This window comes from Chiloscyllium punctatum, chromosome 27, assembly GCF_047496795.1.
Source record: "Chiloscyllium punctatum isolate Juve2018m chromosome 27, sChiPun1.3, whole genome shotgun sequence".
Classification (NCBI taxonomy): Eukaryota; Metazoa; Chordata; class Chondrichthyes; order Orectolobiformes; family Hemiscylliidae; genus Chiloscyllium; species Chiloscyllium punctatum.
Window position 1 is genome coordinate 7493945 of NC_092765.1, and position 19097 is coordinate 7513041.

Genomic DNA, 19097 nt, shown 5'->3' on the forward strand with positions numbered 1-19097 from the left:
GCAGTTCTCCAGTCCAGGAGGGAACAACATCAAGAGAAAATTCAGAGAAAGTAGCAGCCAAGAGACTGAAGCTCCCAATTCTTTTGAGGCCCCAAAGGCTTCTGCTAAAAACGAACGCTAAAAACTGAAAAAAAACCTAGAAAGCCTGGTCGGTGAGAGCCGGCCACAGTCCTGCTGCTTCCATTGTTCCAACTTAAAAATAAAACTCAAGGTCTCACAAATTGTTCCCTTTCTTAGTGACAGCTTGGTAACTTTGCCGTACACACCTCCCCCCCCCAAAAATAAAAGGACAAAATAACCTCTTAAAGTGACAGCACCATGACACATCTAACAGTTGATGTGTTGTTTTGAGGTTTGCAAGAGTGAGACAGTTGAATATAGTCTGTACTATAGTCGAGAGTGTGTTGCTGGAAAAGTACAGCTGGTCAGGCAGCATCCGAGGAGCAGGAGAATCAATGTTTTGCCCAAAAAGTCGATTCTCCTGCTCCTCAGATGCTGCCTGACCGGCTGTGCTTTTTCCAGCGACACACTCTTGACTCTGACCTTCAGCATCTGCAGTCCTCACTTTCTCTTCCATGGTCTGTACTATGCCTATTTGAGCCAACTGAAAGTACACATTGTTTGATTCAATCAGCTGATCACTGGGGTATACCTGACATTGTGCTGGCTCTATTACACTTGTCATTTCAGAGTAAAGGAATATTAATACAATCAATAAGCTTGCTAGGCTGCTTAAAAATGACATGTTTTGACACAGTGGAGGGTTAAGAAATATTAAGGTGAAGTACATTGGCCCAGATATTCTGATGGCCCTATCGCCATTACTGCAACTTAAACTGGATTGTAGTCAGGACTATTCCGAATTCCCAATGCAGCTCACTCCAAGCATGCGACCCAGGAAGCTGAAAATTCCAGGGGGCTATTCCCCTTACTGAATGTAGGTTTGCTCGCTGAGGTGGAAGGTTTGAACGAACCTGCCAGCTCAGTGAGCACACCTACATCCAGAGCCTCAACCGGAGCTACAAATCTACCCAAAACTTGCTAATAGTCAGAGAATGCTATAGGTTCAATTAAGCTCAAAGTTACCCGGAAAAGTTGGAGGATTAAAAGTTGAGTGTGGTGCTGAAAAACTACAGATCAGGCAGCATCTGAGGAGCAGGAAGGGCTTATGCCCGAAACATCAATTCTCCTGCTCCTCAGATGCTGCCTGACCGGCTGTGCTTTTCCAGCTCCACACTCTCGACTCTGACCTTCAGCATCTGCAGTCCTCACTTTCTCTTTGGAGGATTAAAAGCCCACTCTAACTCCTGGATAACCATAAAACGGAGCACCTTACTCACCACCGATTCTGCAACTACAGCTCCCTCTTGATCAGAACTGACACCTCGACACTGGACCTGACCTCACTGGGTCCGACATCCACCCTCTGACTGATTCCCCCCACCCTCATTCACAAACCTCACCATCCTCGATACGACCTGATCCTACTGGACAGAACACCCCTTCCCTTCAGCATCTCCTTCCCTGACATTCCACTCCACCCCCAGCCCAGATCCTTGTGGACATTCCTGCCCCCTTCCAAACCAAACCTGCCTGACCAGACACCAACCCTGATTCAAACCTAAGCAGTCTACCTTACCCTAAACATTCACCCAATGACCTGGCCCTTGACCTACCTTACACACTTAACTTTCCTCAGTCAATGTCAAAGTGACCTTCAAACAATTTAACTCTTCAAACACAGCAGCAAGCACTCTAATAAAAGGGACATGTCTTAGCATATAATGGGGCTCCTGAGCTGAGTGAATTTGTCCAACCAGAACATTCAGAAGAAACTAAACCTCGAGCTTTCGCCAGAAAAATCACCAACAGGTTGGAGGGCAATCCTAAAGAGGACTACTGCCTGTTGACTCTGCTATCATAGAAAGCATAATTTCTGGATGATCATGTGTCACCTACATTATATGAGTCAAATTATAAGCCATTGAGGATTTTTTTAACAATAGAAATTAACCAATGGGAATGCACTGCATTTAAGGCAGAGCTGTACTTAGTTGCAAACCCACGTAAGACCACAAAGTCCAATGGGGATGGGTACGCTAATTAATAGCAAAAATTACACTTTGAGAAAAGGAACACTATGTGATGTAGTAGAGCAGAGGGATTTGAAGGGTCGGGATCATATATCTTAAAAGTAGTTCCTCGAGTGAGCGAGACCATAAAAAAGGTAATGAGTACTTGGTTTAATGGAAAAACGTATAGATTAAAAAAACTGAAATGTAACACTGAATCTAATAATCTTAAAAAGACCACAGGTGGAATAATATGTACAGTTTGGGCATTTACATTATGGGAAGGATGTTGAGTCAATAGAGAGTCCACATTCTAGATTCAGCAGGCCACATAAAAAAGGAGCAGCAGTAAGCAGATGGCACTAAAACATGACTAATTCTAATTCTAAATGGTCTACCCTGTTTCCTTAGACCGTGTTCCCAGATCTGAACTCCCTAGTCATTGGGAACATCCTGTTTAGCCCTGCTAGAATTTAATAGATTTTTCTGAGATCCCTCCCCTCCCCCATCTACTAAATCGTTTCTCATGAATAATTACAACAGAAATAATTTATTGAATTACTGCATGTGCTTTTGTTTGGAGAGGAAATTAAGGGATGGTTTGACAGAACCATTTAAAAGTATAAAGGGATGAGATTGGCATGGTTTGTTTTTAGTGATTAATGAATGTAAAATTAGGAGACACAGATCCAATTAATTAAGGCCTTCAAGCTAGAGGAGGAGAAACATAAAGAGGGACACTTGCAGCACTTTTCACAATCTCAGGACAGGCCACCAAATGATTTTTAAAGTTGCAATGTAGGAAATGCAGGAGCCGGTTTGCACATAGTAATCTTCCTGAAAGAACAATGTTCAGATAAGCAGATAATTTAGTTTAGTGATGTTGGATGAGGATTAAATGTTGGCCACTTCACTAGATGAGTTTCCCTGCTCTTAGATATAGCATTGTGGGATCCTTTATAACCACTTAAGATAGCAGCTAAGACCATAAGACTATAACAAATAGGAACAGGAATAGACTGTTCAAGTCTCCTGCACCATTCCATAGGATCATGGCTGATCAAACATTTCTCATTGGTGAAAGTGAGGTCTGAAATGTTGGAGATCAGAGTCGAGACTGTGGTGCGGGAAAAGCAGAGCAGGTCAGGCAGTATCCGAGCAGCAGGAGAGTCCACTGTCTCCTGTCCGCTTTCCTGCCCTTTCCCCTTAATCCTTGATTACCCTCCTGATCAACAATGTATTTATCTTGGCTTTTCTGTTGGGCATCTCTGCAACAAACATTTAGCACAGCATCAAAAACAGAAATTGCTGGAAAAGCTCAGCAGGCCTGACAGCATCTGTTTTTATTTTGGATTTCCAGCATCTGCAGTTCTTTCAGTTTTGATTTAGCACAGCATCCTGCACTGCAGTACTCCTATATTCCTCAGCACTGCAGATTCAAAAGGTTGTAGCTTCAAGTCCCAGTTCAACGTGTACAGCTGAGCAACAGCTGATAGTGAGGCTCCACACTGCTCGAGTTTGGGATTGAAGCAGAAACCTTGTCTACATTAGAAAGATCAGTGATGGGTAGGCACAGGGGATTGGAACAACTGTGTTGACTTGAACTGGTTGGGCTGAATGGCCTGTTTTTCTGGTGTAACTTCATTGTATAAAAAGGCACAAGCCTGAAGTCCATAGGAGTTAATTATTTCACTATAGGCTGAAGGTACTTGCTGGCCTTGGGTTGGATGAGATGGCAGGCACACTTAGAGTCATAGAGTTGTACAGCATGGTAACAGACCCAACTCATCAATGCTGAACAGATATCCTAAATTAATCTAGTCCGATTGGCCCATATCCCTCCAAACCCTTGCCATTCATATAGCCATCCAGATGCCTTTTAAATGCTGTAATTGTACCAGCCTCCACCACTTCCTCTGGCAGCTCATTCCATGCACACACCACTCTCTGAAAAAGCTACCCCTTAGGTGCCTTTTAAATCTTTTCCTTCTCACCTTAAATCTCTGCCCTCTAGTTCTGGACTTCCACACCCCAGGGAAAAGACCTTGTCTACTTACCTTATCCATGCCCCTCATGATTTTATAAACCTCTGTAAAGTCACCCCTCAGCCTCAGACACTCCAGAGAAAACAGCGCCAGCCTATTCAGCCCCTCCCTATACCTCAAACCCTCCAACTCTTGCCGATATCTTATAAAGCTTTTCTGAACCCTTTCAAGTTTCAAGTTAAATGTACATTTTGGCAGCAGATTGTAAATTTCCAGTTCTAGTTTGAATTCACAGTCTTTCTGTATTTGTAACGTCATTATGACACTTTAAAATGTTTTATGTGATGCATAATATACACATTAAACTGTTATGTAGCAATAATATAATGATGATTTTAGATTCATCTATGAAGTAGCGAAGAAGCAGGAAAACAATATCATTTTCCAAGAACAATGCCATTAGTCTAAATTGGTACTCTGTCAAAGTCTGACAGTTATTAGCCTGTTTTTCGGATTTGTTTCATTTGGAAAATACACTTTCCTACATTACTTTATTTATATTTAGTTTGCCTACATTTCCTGTATATTACTTCCCACCTCTCACTACCTTAAATTCTTTGAGACCCCACTATCTACCTTCTTTGTGAGGATACAGGTCCCACCCTCGTTCTGTCCTGAACTATTGGTCCAGCGCCTTTCTGTGCCAGACCTCACAGAAAGGAAGCCTTTCTTTCCATACCTTTTTAAATCCAAGTGTTAATTCTCCTGATCTCTTGGCTCCTACACCAACTTACATATGGCGAGCGAAAGAATCTACAGATTATTCCCCTGTTGTTTCCCCTCATGGGAGGGTCTAGAGCCTGAGCCCACAGTCTCAAAATAAATTGGTGTCAATTTAAGACTGAGAGGAGGAGGAATTTTTTCTCTCAGAGGATTGTGTGTCTTTGGAACTCCTTGTCACAGAGAGCTGTGGGGGCAAAGTCCTTATGTATATTTCATGCTGAGATAGATAGATTCTTGATTGATAAGGGAATCAGGTGTCACGGGAAAAAGGCAGGAAAAAGGATGTGAGGAATGTTGGATTAACCATGATCCTATTGAATGGGATGAATGGCCTACTCCTGTTCCGACGTCTTATCAGCTTATATTCCTAAAAGCTATCGTTGAATCTGCTTTTACCTATAGGGTGTTCTTGATCATAATTTGCTCCTTTTTCTAAAAAGAAAAGCAGTCCTTATCTCTCTCTGGTTTTTCTGTTCCTCTGGGGACTATGGCAACTTCACTGTTTTTTAAAAATGGGATTGTGAACTAGTACGCTGAATTTGATCACAGGTCTTTGTGTGTTCGCCTGTATTTTGCAATGTTTGTAACGTATTATTGGTCTGGGCTATGAAAGTTCAATAAATATTCAGGAGATAGAATCACCACAGAGAAGAACAATGAGAGTAATCATAGAATCCCTACAGTGTGGAAATAGGCCATTTGACTAAACAAGTCCACACCAACCCTCTGAAGAGTTACCCAACCAGATCCATCCCCTAACCTATTACACTAATGCACCTAAGTCTCACATCCCTGAACATGACGGGCAATTTAGCATGGCCCATTCACCTAACCTGCGCATGTTTGGATAGTGGGAGGAAACTGGAATACCCAGAGGAAACCCATGCAGACATGGGGGCTTCATGCAGTCACCCAAGGCTGGGATCAAACCCAGGTCCCTGGCACTGTGAGGCAGCAATGTTAACCACTGAGCCATCTAATGGTTCATATTAAAGGGCTAGGATATGAAGAATGGCTCTTCCATTTAAGACAGATATGAGGCAGAATTTCTTCTCTCAGAAGATTATCAATCTTTGTAGTTCTCTATCTCAAAGAGTAGAGTCTGGGTCATTCAACAAATTCAAGACTGTTAAACACGTTTTTGATATACAAGGGAGTTGAGAGTTACTGGGAGGGAAAGTGGAGTTAAGTCCACTTAAAAGATTAGCCATGACCTCCTTTTGAAGAATGCCATGGGTCTTATAAACTTATCTTAATACAGTTGAATTAAAATCAAAATATGCCTAAGGTTAAATTTAGATGTGCGCAAATTCCTGTAATTGCCTGTTTGAAGTGACAGGTGGCGCTGCTGCCCTTATTTTGAAGGAAGTGCCCATAAAAAGATTTGAAATTGCATTGTTTAGTTATTACAGAAATAAGGTGAACAAAATTAAATTTACAGTAGCTATGCTCTCGGTCAATTGAATTCAGAAAATCAATGCAAAGTGGTCACATTTTAAAATAATATCAAACCAAGAAAATTTGTGGAACTGGAGGCAGCTCAGAAATGAGAGTTTGTTGGATAACATATTGACCAAATGTACCCATTTTGCAGTGATAATCCCCTTAGTAGATACTATACTGCTGGAAGATTCCTTGATTCATGAAACATGCCCTCAGATATCTATTAATAACTAATATTGATCAATTAATAGATGATTCACATTCATTTGAGTGGAAATTGATTGGTCTTCTGAAATGTCAATCTTTGTCAAGCTGAAGATTTTCAAGGCTAATCAGAGTTTGTTATTTATTTGTCATACGATGTCCTCTTGGGATTCGCTGCCTATATTCAAGGTTGTGGGGAAAAGACCAGAAAGTGGAGTTAAGGCTACTTAAAAGATCAGTAATGACTTTCTTCAAAAGAATACTACAAGGTCTTCTATGAACATCTGAAGGAACATCACCTTTAACAATGCCAGGGAGAGTTACTGAACAAAGAGACCTAGGGATGCAGACACATAGTTCCTTGAAGGTGGAGTCGTAGGTAGACAGGGTGGTGAAGGCAGCGTTTGGGACGCTTGCCTTTACTGGTCAGACCATTGAGTATAGGAGTTGGGAGGTCATGTTGCAGTTGGACAGAACATTGATTAGGCCACCTTTCAAATGCTGCCCTCAATTCTGGTCTCCCTGCTATAAGAAAGACGTTGTTAAACTTGAGAGGGTGCATAAACGTCCTCACTTTCCCCCTGCAGAACAGATTTACAAGGATGTTTTGGGGTTTGGAGCATTTGAGTTAAAGGGAGACAATGAACAGGCTAGGGCTATTTTCCCTGGAGCGGTGGAGGCTGAGGGGTGACCATATAGTGATGTATAACGTCATGAGGGGTATAGGTACGGCAAATAGCCAAGGTCGTTTGGGGTGTGTGTGTGTGTGTGTGTGTGTGTGTGTGTGTGTGTGTGTGTGTGTGTGTGTGTGTGTGTGTGTGTGTGTGTGTGTGTGTGTGTGTGTGTGTGTGTGTGTGTGTGGGGGGGGGGGGAAGAAAAGAGTCCAAAACTAGATTGCATAGGCTTAAGGTGCGAGGGGAAAGATTTTAAAAGGACCCAAGGGTAACTTTTTCATTCAGAGGGTGATGTGTGTATGGAATGAGATGCCAGAGGGAGTGGTGGAGGCAGGTGCAGAATTTAAAAGGCATATGAATTGGAGGAGTTTCGAGGGATATATGCCAAGTGCTGGGAAATGAGACAAGTTCAGTTTGGGATATCTGGTCGGCATGGACGAGTTGGACCAAAGAGTCTATTTCGGTGCTATATGACTCTATGACTATAATGCAGCATCCCTCATCAGCACTGCAGTGGAGTGTAAACCTAGAATTTTGAAGTTAACTGAGAACAGTGGGACCTAAACCCGTTGCTTCTAACTCCAAGTGAGAATATTGCACAGCTTAATGCTGAGCTTGTTTAGTTGGCTCATTACAAGATCAGATTTTATCTTGGACTTTCCACGTACCTCAGCTGATAAAGGTGATAAGACCAAAACAACTGTTCTTGTTGCGTTAGCTTATCTGTTATGGATTATAGTTTGCAGTGGTCTTGTTGCTTGGTAGTAGTGTCCCTAATTGGGCTAGAAAGTTCAGGTTCAAGTCCCGCCTGCTCCAGAGATATATCAGATGGATTAAAATAATCCAATTTGCTTTAAGTTGAAATATGTGAAGCATCAGCCAGGATTGCAACCAGAAGCATATTTAGTTTTAGGGCTAAAATGTTAACATCAAGGAACTTTTTTGATGTGATATGATTAAAGTGTTTTAAATGGTGAAATGAGTAGATATCCAGATGCATGTTATTAATATTTGAAAGGGATCTGATCACTGAATATTGAATTTAAAAACCTAGAAACTAGATTAGATGAATTCCTCTTCACTCAGAATGACTAAACTCTGGAATTTATTACCAATTGTCCGTTAAATAGTGATTTTTTTTCAGCTGCTCAAGATGTAGTCGATTGAGTTTTTAAAAGGGACAAGAACTCTCAGCCTTGGAACTCCTGGCCTCAGCACAGACCCAATGAGGTGTCCACTCGGTGGTCTCTCAGCCTGACATGGCTACAGTGTGGATTTCTAGTCTCAAGGTGATACCAGAGTGAGCTCCCGGCCATGTGAACCCTGAGGTGAAATTCAGTGCAGACTGAGTCAAGGCCCAGCCCAGGCTGGAGACTAGGTGCCAGCGTGGACTGGATTGGAAGACTTCTTCTGAACTTCTGTTTTTCTCCATTTTATAATTTTATAACCTAAATCTCTAACACTGGATTTTTTTACTTCTATACTTTACCAAGAACTGTAATTTAAACAGCTGAATCTAGCGACCTTTGTATGTATGATGGCACTGTAAGGGGTGACTTGTAAACTTTTCACAGTACTTGTTTGAGCACATGTGACAATAAAGCTAATTCTAATTCATTCTACGGAGGCATAGTTCTAAAGCCACCTATAAAAGAACCAACAGCAAAGTAAGGAAAAACTCTCTCACACAGTGAATAGCGAGGCTATTGAATGCACTGTTCTGTTCTGAAGTTCGGAAGAGGAGTCAGACTGGACTTGAAACATGAACCTGTTTCTCTCTCCACTCAGATGCTGCAAGAACTGCTGAGTTTCTCCAGCACTCTGTTTGCTTCAAATTTCCTGTATCTGTGGTATTTTACTTCTGTAGAATGCACTGCCTGGAAATGTTGTGGACATGGGTTCAACTGAGGAATTCAAGAGAGTAATGGATGGTTACCTGTATAAAAATAATGTGCAAGGACATGGGGAAAAGGCAGGAGACTGACGTGGGGTAATGCTGTTCACTCAAAGAACCAGGGCAGGCACAATGGGCCCAATTGCCTCCTTGTGTGCTATAACACAATTTCTGAAGAACTTCGAAGACCATTAGGGCGGCACAGTGGCAAGCACTGCTGCACCACAGCACCAGGTTCGATTCCAGCCTCAGGTGACTGTGTGGAGTTTGCATGTTCTCCTTGTGTCTATGTGAATTTCCTCTGGGTGCTCTGGTTTCCTCCCACAGTCCAAAGATCAGGTGAATTGGCCATGCTAAATTGCCTGTAGTATTAGGTGCATTAGTCAGAGGGAAAATGGGTTTGGGTGGGTTACTCTTCATGGGGTCAGTGTGGACTGGTTGGGCTAAAAGGCTGGTTTCCACACTGTAGGGAGTCTAATCTAAAAAAATCATCTCAGGTCAATCAAGGGCTGAGAGAAGGGTAGCTACTGTTCCTTACATTGTTGCTGCAATCTCCTGAGGTTTGGTGTTTGGAGATGAACCAACACAAGTATTTTTATCTGTTTCTTTTGTCTTTCAGAGGAGACTGCGTGACAAAGGAGATGAGGATCAATTAATGATGCCCACTGGCTCAGACATGTCTGCATGACAAGGCTGGATGGACTTAATTCCTTCTTTTTCATCTTTTCTCAGTTGTCTTGACATTATAGTGTGGCAGCGGCTGGGGCTCAGCGCAGCCCTGCATAGTGGGAGCAACGAGGCGGGAATTGGCAGCTGGCCAAAGGACGTCAGCAGCGGTGACAGCGACAATCTGGGTGTCAGGGTCGAAGCCTTGTGAACGGCAGCAAAGCCTGGCCCGTCTGAGAGGGCCTGTCCAGGGAGAGGGAGGGAAGGAGCCCTCTCGGGGAGAGTGACTGCGTGAGCCCTCTCGGGGAGAGCCCAGCTTGGAGCATCTGCAGGCCCGTGACTTGAGAAAGCATTGTAACATTTGATGTTTTAAAACTTTATTTCTATATTTCTTTCAACCTTTATATAACTAAGACTGTTGTGCTGACCTATTTAACTTATTTCTTTATTTTTCTACAACTAAGATTTTGTACCTTGGTGCTTCGTACCTAAGATGGCATCACGTGTGGTGACCCTGTATACTTTCCACTGTACTCTGAACACCAATAAAACCTAAACCTAAATCTAATTGGCCTTTCTGCCCAACATGAGGCTGCTAAGGAACCTTTGGTTGAAAAGTGCAATTGTAGAATGAAGGTAGGCTCTGCTAGTTTGTCGATAGCTGACATGCACGCATGAATGCACAGGAAATTCAAAGGTTCCAACCACGTGTTTAATTCAGCATTAAGCCCTATTTTCAGGAGAGGAGGGAAGGAAAGCAGGAAAAGAGATACAATTGTCCAAGAAAACCCATGACACTTACTGATGGAAAGGAAATATATCCAGTACCTGACAAGTTGTTTCCAGTGATGTACCTGCCAGACTCATCCTCACTGGTGTAAGTAATAACCTCTGAGTCAGTGGGCTGGTGTAGACCCCTTTGACAGTTCTGCTTTTTGACTGACTTGTCACATACTGCAGATAAAAAGGAACATGTAAAATGAACAATATTCCGAGTTGGACACGTTTATGCAGTCCAAATGAATGAGCAACACCAGAAAAGTACTTAGGGGCGCACACTGTGTCTAAAAGACACTACTTGAAGTTCAACAGATGATTAGGCTCATTATAGTTTCCTGGATTTAAGACAGGGTTTAGCAGTTTCAGATCATAATTACAGTTCCCATGTATTAGGGCAGGAGCCATTGGGATTGGGATGCTGTTATCATTCACACCTCTGCTCGAATCATCTTTTATTTCTTTACCTGTCCCAATATAATTCACAACAATGGTCCCAGGCACGAAAAGCTTAACATGTGAGGAACGTCTGAGGACTCAGTCTATACTCAATGGAGTTTACAAGGATGAGAGGATCTCATTAAAACTTACAGAATACTGAATGGCCTGGACAGAGTGGATGTTGGGAAGATGTTTCCATTGGTAGGAGAGGGTAGGAGAGACTAGGAGTCGAGGGCACAGCCTTCGAGGAACGGGAAGACCTTTTAGAATGGAGATAAGGAGAAACTTCTTCAGCCGGAGAGTGGGGAATCTGTGGAATTCACTGCCACAGAAGGTTGTGGAGGCCAGGTCACTGAGTATATTCAAGACAGAGATTGATGGGTTCTTGAGTTTCAAGGAGATCAAGGGTTACAGGGAGAAAGTGGGAGAATGGTGGAGCAGAATTGATGAGCTGAATGGTCTAATTTCTGCTCCATTTCTCCCATCTCATTTCTTCTTTTCCCATCTCTTTCTTCCAACCTATCTCAAACCTTCACTTTAATCTTTCCTCCCTTCCTTCCCCGTATTCATCCAGCCCGAAAACATGGGACATATTTTATTTACTACAGTTCTCACAAGGAGTTGTCAATCTGAAATGTTAACTCTGTTTCTTTTGCGACAAGTGCTGCCTGAATTGCTGAGCATTTCCGGCATTGTCTTTTTTTTTTAAATCTTACATTACACAAAAGAGACTTCTGGGATTTATTTCTGCACTCTACAGGCAAACTATGTGTTAACAGTTACTTTCAAAGATGATGGCTCAGTGGTTAGCACGGCTGCCTCACAGCACTAGGGACCCAGGTTCGATTCCACCCTCGGGTGACTGTCTGTGTAGAGTTTGCACATTCTCTCAGTGTCGGCATGGGTTTCCTCCCACAGTCCGAAGATGTGCAGGTAAGATGGATTGGCCATGCTAAACTGCCCCACACTGTTGAGAGATATGTAGGCTAAGTGGGTTAGATATGGGAAATGCAGGGTTATAGGGTAGGAGGATAGGTCTGGGTGGGATACTCTTCAAAGGGTTGGTGTGGACATGATGGGCCGAATGGCCTGCCTCCACACTGTAGGGATTCCATGACTGTATGAAAATTAGGGGCTTGGCAGGGTCACCGGGAGGGTGGGCTCCAGGTATTTGTAGAATCCAAAAAGAACTTACACCAATCCAATAAAACATTGAGATTTTCTCTAAGCCAGAAAAGAAATTGGGAGTGTTCTCCATGGAGAGAAGGCTAGGAGGAGACCGCAGACAGGTTTTCAAAATCATGAGCGGGCGAGAGGGAGCAGATAGAGATAAACTATTTCCACGCAGAAAAGGAACCAGTAAAAGAGGACACAATATAAAGTAACCTGCAAAACAGGAAAGGGTGAAGTGAGGAAAAATGTGTTTCACACAGCGAGTGGAGTATGCAAACTAGAAAGGTGATGGAGGCAGGTTCAATTGAGGCGTTCGAGAGGGTATTGGATGATCATTTCCATAAAATGTAACATACAAGGGTATGGGGAAAAGGCAGGAGATTGGCATGAGGTGATGAGGCCCATTTAATGAGTTGGGGCAGGCACAATGGGCTGAATGGTCTCCTCCTGATTCTGTGAAAACAAATCTCCAGCATATGACTAATCTTACAATCACAGTAGTTGAGTGTGTGTTGCTGAAAAGGCACAGCAGGTCAGGCAGCATCCAAGGAGCAGGAGATTCAACGTTTCATGCAAAAGTCCTTCATCAGGAATGAGACAGGACTTATGTCCGAAACGTCGATTTTCCTGCTCCTCAGATGCTGCCTGACTGGCTGTGCTTTTCCAGTGCCACACACTCGACTCTGATCTCCAGCATCTGGAGTCCTCACTTCCTCCTTAAAATCACAGCATCCAATCCAAACCACCGACACTCTCCAGACAACACTCCAAGGGTGGGAAGGCTTAGAGTTCCCCAGCCTTTCAATGCACCATCTGCATTGCCATTGGAAGGGCCAGAAACAAGCCAGAATCAGGATTTGCTTGGCACACGTCTGTGTTTCAGTTCCTTAGCACAGTGAAGACTAAAGAGATTTGATAAAATGGTTCAATGCCAGGGAGGGTTTAGATAGGGTTTCCTCTTGGAAAAAGACACTTTTCCAATATCAGCAAGATCAATAACCAAAGGACACAGAGCTGAGGTCATTTTTAATAGAACCAAAGGCTACAAGATCAAAACATTTACGTGCAACAGATGACTAGGATTTGGAACATGCCAATGATTTCTTAGTATCCTTCAATAGGGAATTGGCTAAATACCTCAAGGAGAAAAAAAAATGAAGGGATATGGGACTCACTGGATGGCTCTTCAAAAGATTCTGTGCAGACTTAGTACCTTGACTGGCCTCCTTTCTTTTTCTTTATTCTTTCATTGGATATGGGTGTTGCTGGTGAGATCAATTTTTGTTGCTCACCCTTAATTTCTCTTTAATTGATTGGTTTGCTGGACAATTTCAGAGGGCACTTATGAGTCAACCAAACATTGCTGAGAGTCTGGAATCCCATGTAGGCCAGACCAAGTACAGAGAGCAGATTTCCTTCTCTAAAGAACATTTGACAATCCTTCTGTGGTGTACAATTCTGTGATTTCCACTTGGGTTTTGAAAGATCAGGGCTGTTGCACACAGATGATGCATATCTCTGTCACTCACTGTTATCGAGTCATAGAGATGTACAGCATGGAAACAGACCCTTTGGTCTAACCCGTCCACGCCGACCAGATATCCCAACCCAACCTAGACCCATCTGCCAGCACCCAGCCCATATCCCTCCAAATCCTTCCTATTCATTTACCCATCCAAATGCCTCTTAAATATTGCAATTGGACCAGCATCCACCACTTTCTCTGGCAGCACATTCCATACATATACCACCCTCTACGTGAAAAAGTTGCTCTATAGGTCTCTTTTATATCTTTCCCCTCTCACCCTAAACCTATGCTCTCTCATTCTGGACTCCCCCACCGAAGGGAAAAGACTTTGTCTATTTACCCTATCCATGCCCCTCATAATTTTGTAAACCTCTATAAGGTCACCCCTCAGCCTCCGATGCTCCAGGGAAAACAGCCCCAGCCTGTTCAGCCTCTCCCTGTAGCTCAAATCTTCCAACCCTGGCAACATCCTTGTAAATCTTTTCTGAACCCTTTCAAGTTTCACAACATCTTTCCGATAGGAAGGAGACCAGAACTGCACGCAATATTCCAACAGTGGCCTAACCAATACAGCCGCAACATGACCTCCCAACTCCTGTACTCAATACTCTGACTAATAAAGCATACCAAATGCCTTCTTCACTATCCTATCTCCCTGTGATTCCACTATCAAGAAGCTATGAACTTGCACTCCAAGGTCTCTTTGTTCAGCAACACTCCCTAGGACCTTACCATTAAGTGTACAAGTCCTGCTAAGATTTGCTTTTCCAAAATGCAGCACCTCGCATTTATCTGAATTAAACTCCATCTGCAACTTCTCAGCCCACTGGCCCATCTGGTCAAGATCCTATTTTAGTCTGAGGTAACCCTCTTTGCTGTCCACTACACCTCCAATTTTGGTGTTATCTGCAAACTTACTAACTGTACCTCTTGTGCTCGCATCCAAATCATTTATGTTAATGACAAAAAGTAGAAGACCCAGCACCGATCCTTGTGGCACCCCACTGATCACAGGCCTCCAGTCTGAAAAACAACTCTCCACCACCACCCTCCGTCTTCTACCTTTGAGCCAGTTCTGTATCCAAATCACTAGTTCTCCCTGTATTCCGTGAGATCTAACCTTGCTAATCAGTCTCCCATGGGGAACCTTGTCGAAAGTCTTACTGGAGTCCATATAGATCACATCTACAGCTCTGCCCTCATCAATCCTCTTTGTTACTTCCTCAAAAAACTCAATCAAGTTTGTGAGACAAGATTTTCCATGCGCAAAGCCATGTTGACTATCCTGAATCAGTCCTTGCCTTTCCAAATACACGTACATCCCGTCCCTCAGGATTCCCTCCAACAACTTGCCCACCACCGAGGTCAGGCTCACTGGTCTATAGTTCCCTGGCTTGTCTTCACCGCCCTTCTTAAACAGTGGCACCACATTTGCCAACATCCAGTCTTCCGGCACCTCACCTATGACTATCGATGATACAAATATATCAGCAAGAGGCCCAGCAATCACTTCTCTAGCTTCCCACAGTTCTAGGGTACACCCGATCAGGTCCTGGGGATTTATCCACTTTTATACCTGAATACTCATCAATATTTGTGAGAAGATAGTTTCAAGGTGTAATGTGATGTTATCCATTGTCAAGTAGCTAGCTCACCAGTCTGTTAACGCTCACTGTCTTTTCTCACACATAGGTGAGGCACTGAGACCCATGAGTAGACATGTGCACAACAAGATTCAACTACATTGGCAAAGCTTGTATGTTAGAAATTCAAGTGTTCTGTGACAATTTAGCTCTTTCTGCAAATTAACAAAATAACTTACCTGTTAGCAAAGAGCAGTCCATTCTTGGTCCAGCCTTCCTGCAGACAATAAAAATCTATTAGAAGCTGCGTACAAGCACAAAATCTCACATTTTACTGAAATTACAATGCATCATAGATTTACATAGATTTCACAGATAAGATGTAATCATCTCTGTAAAATTCCTCAAAATTTAGCAGTTTATATCTTTAAAAAGCGGCAATAGCCCTAGTCCACTTCAACATTCAAATACTTTTAAAGGTTTGGTAGTTCTCAGTTTTTCCTGATGATTGTTCTGCTGTTACAGCAGTTCATTATGACACACAAATTCTACTCCAATAAAAACACATCTCTGTAATGCATCCTAATGCCACATTATACAAATGAGTAGAAAAAGATGATGGCATATTGTTATGGAAAGCAACATTCATTAACCTCAATTCAGCTGGATTCAGAACTAAGCTGCAGCTCATTGTGAACATTAACAACTCACAGCTGACTTGGGCATTTTTAAGTAAAATTAATTCATGCAAAAGCCAACAGATATTTTGCAAGGTTTCAGTATTGTTTCCTGGTCTCACTATCTTTCATCAACTACAGTCTAAACCTGTTACTTTTCACTATCTTTGAAAAGTTTAAGGAATTCTTGTTTCTATTTAAAATTCCATAATAATGCAAAACATGCTCTCATCTCAATCAACTTGAAATAATTTCACTTAATTCTAAAAAATTGGAAGCAAGCAGGAATACATTTGAACATCCTGTTCTAATTATTGAACTCTGAATTTTAATAAAATATTAGAAAGTCTCACCTTTTCATGCAGTATAGACATAGTAACAGGACAGCTGTAGACATGATTATTACAGAGCCAACTACAATAAGTATCAGCATCAAATTAAAACCTGGAAAAGAGTAATATAAATTTGAGTATACATTTGTTTTAATTTTACCTAATATAAATGCAGATGCTTTACAAGTATCTTTGTGAATGCAAGCCTTCATCCTTGCTTTTGCATACCTTGTAGAAAGAACAAGGTATGAGCCCCTACCAGGACTAGGCATTCAAATGTAATTGCTGTAACACTAACAGGTTTATGTCCCTGTTTCATCTAATTGCTAGATGACTGTTTCCAAAGAGAATAGAAGTATCACTATTAGACTTCAAACTCACAACCACAGGCCTCCCACAATATGGTGCTCCAGTAGTTAGCACTACTGCCTCACAACACCAGGAGCCCAGGTTCAAGCCTACCCTTGGGTGACTGTCTGTGTGGAGTTTGTATGTTCTCCTTGTGTCTGTGCAGGTTTCTTCTCGGTGCTCCAGCTTCTTCCCACAGCCTAAAGATGTGCAGGTTAGGGTGGATTGGCCCTGGGAAGTGCAGCTGGGGGGGGGGGATGGTCTTCAGTGAGGCAGTGTGGACTTGATGGGCTGAATGGTTTGCTTCCATACTGTGTGATTTTGTGATTCAATAATGTAACTGTGCCAGAAGCTGTTCACTGGCTTTCCTAGGTGGCTACAGGGAACAGAACTGGATATCTGTGTGGCTAGGACTTAGAAAAACTAATAGTCCATAAATTTAAAAACTGTGCAATTAAACATTGACCATAATCATTTAAATTTAATTAGGTAAATTTAGCTTCCACATAACTTATAGAACCAAGACTGTAGATGTTATTGTTTCTAAAGTTTGCATTAATGCATTTCAGAGTAACTCAATTAAAAAGGTGGTAGGTCCTTTTGCACAGGCAATAGCAGTCCACCAACAGCATGCGATACTCTGAGAATTGGGTATGTTTTTCAACTGTGGGACAGTGTACCAATTCTATGTCTACACAAGTATCAGGAGACCTAATTAAACCTCCCTCTCTGCTAAAGCAAGAGCCACTGAGGCTAATTGTAATGTCCGGCAGTCCACCAGCAGCAATTATTACCCACAGCAGGGATTAATTGGAGGTTAAACCTGTTTGTTAGGCCCTACCACAGTGACTGCACAATAGGGAAAAATGTTTTATTGATCTTTTACTATTCTTATTTTGTGTTTCTCAGTTTCCATTCACACTCACTGTAGCTGTCAATGTGAACCACAAACTTATCTTCCTCTTTGAAAGGCAAGAGCTAGTGTTAATAAATCCTGCTAAAAACATTAAAAAAACAAACTATATTTCCTGCAGTCAGATGCACTCAAAAACCTGCCAATCATTGCAAAATCACTCTAATTGTAAAATTCAGCAGAACCATTAAGTAGAAAGGTAAGAAGGCAACTTTGAGTACCGTGTAGGAGTTGGCATAGTGGCTCAGTGGTTAGCACTGTTGCCTCATAGTGCCAGGGCAACTGTCTGTGTGCAGTTTGCACATTCTCCCCGTGTCTGTGTGGGTCTCCTCCCACAATCCAAAGATGTGCAGGTTAGGTGAATTGGCTGTGCTAAATTGCCCATAGTGTTCAGGAATGTATAGGTTAGGTGCATTAGTTTGGGATAATAGGGTGGGGGGGAGTTATGTCTGGGTGGATTACTCTTCAGAGGATCAGTGTGGACTTGTTGGGCCGAAGGGCCTGTTTCCACGCTGTAGGGATTTTATGACCTGAAATGTTAACTCTGACTTTTCTCTGCAGGTGATGCCAGACTTGCTGAGCTTTTCTGCTTTTGTTTCCGTTTACAACACCTGCTATTCTTTTGGCTCAATACTTAAAATGCTCACCCTGCCCACTAGATGGTGCAACCTCCTGCTTAATCCTCTCCAACTACTCTGAGTTCCAACTCCCCAAGAGAAACATAAACACAGAAAGCCCTTGGCTAGTTTCAGGAAGAGCCAACTCATAAATTGTCCTCCCACATACTCAACTAATCCTAATGCATTCCAAAATCTCAGTTCATCAGACAATAGCCACATCTCTCAAAAGACGATGGTGTAGCTATTCTTACTCTATCCACTGACTAATAGTTCGAATGAACAACAGAACTCTGAAAACAGAAACACTGCCCCACATCTTAGCTGAGTTTTTTGTCAAGATATTTTATAAGTTGTTACTGCTTGTCATTTTAGATATCTTAGTCAAATTACTTTCAGAACTTATAAAATCTTCAACTTCGCACTCTTGAGCTTTCATTTCACCAAAAATACCAGGCTTGGCTTTCGAAACCTTTACTTTTTAAATAAAAGATCCAAGTTTAGATATCATTGTTGCTGCCTTCCTCTGCTCTCTCTCTACAGCCTCTATGTCTAACCATAGCCCGATGTGGGGACCACAAAGAAGCACAATTCAAGTGTAGAGATACCAAAGGCTATGAAGTGTGTGATTTTGTTTTACTGAGATAGCTATAATTCCTAGAACTCTTATTGCTTCCCTGCAGCTAGCTCACATTATTTCTCAATCTTTCGTGAGCCATCCACAATTTCCCAATGTGGCTCTGTAACTTTTAATGGGCATGGAATATGTTGAAGATTGTGACCCAGCATATAATAAAATTCCACACGGAATATTTGCAGTGTAAATACCTATCCTAATAAATCAAAAGCAACTCACAACTTACTAATGTTCTGCTTCGACAGAGCTTTGCTGTGCCAGTAAGTTTCAAGACTTCTGTTTTTCTGTAAAGGGCAGCATTTATTGCCCATCCCCAATTGCCCAGAGGGCAGTTTCAGAATCAGCCACAT

At 42.3% G+C, this 19097-nt stretch overlaps 1 protein-coding gene across 1 annotated transcript in view; it reads right to left on the reverse strand.

Annotated features, from left to right (window-relative positions):
* The window catches only part of LOC140453388 (discoidin, CUB and LCCL domain-containing protein 1), a 133795-nt gene that overhangs the window by 1799 nt on the left and 112899 nt on the right, over nt 1–19097 (reverse strand). Inside the window, exons 12-14 of the mRNA XM_072547996.1 lie at nt 16254–16344; nt 15463–15500; nt 10550–10675 (exon numbers count right to left, since the gene is read on the reverse strand). Of these exons, the coding sequence (XP_072404097.1) occupies nt 10550–10675; nt 15463–15500; nt 16254–16344 (255 nt within the window). The remainder of the gene's footprint in view (nt 1–10549; nt 10676–15462; nt 15501–16253; nt 16345–19097) is intronic.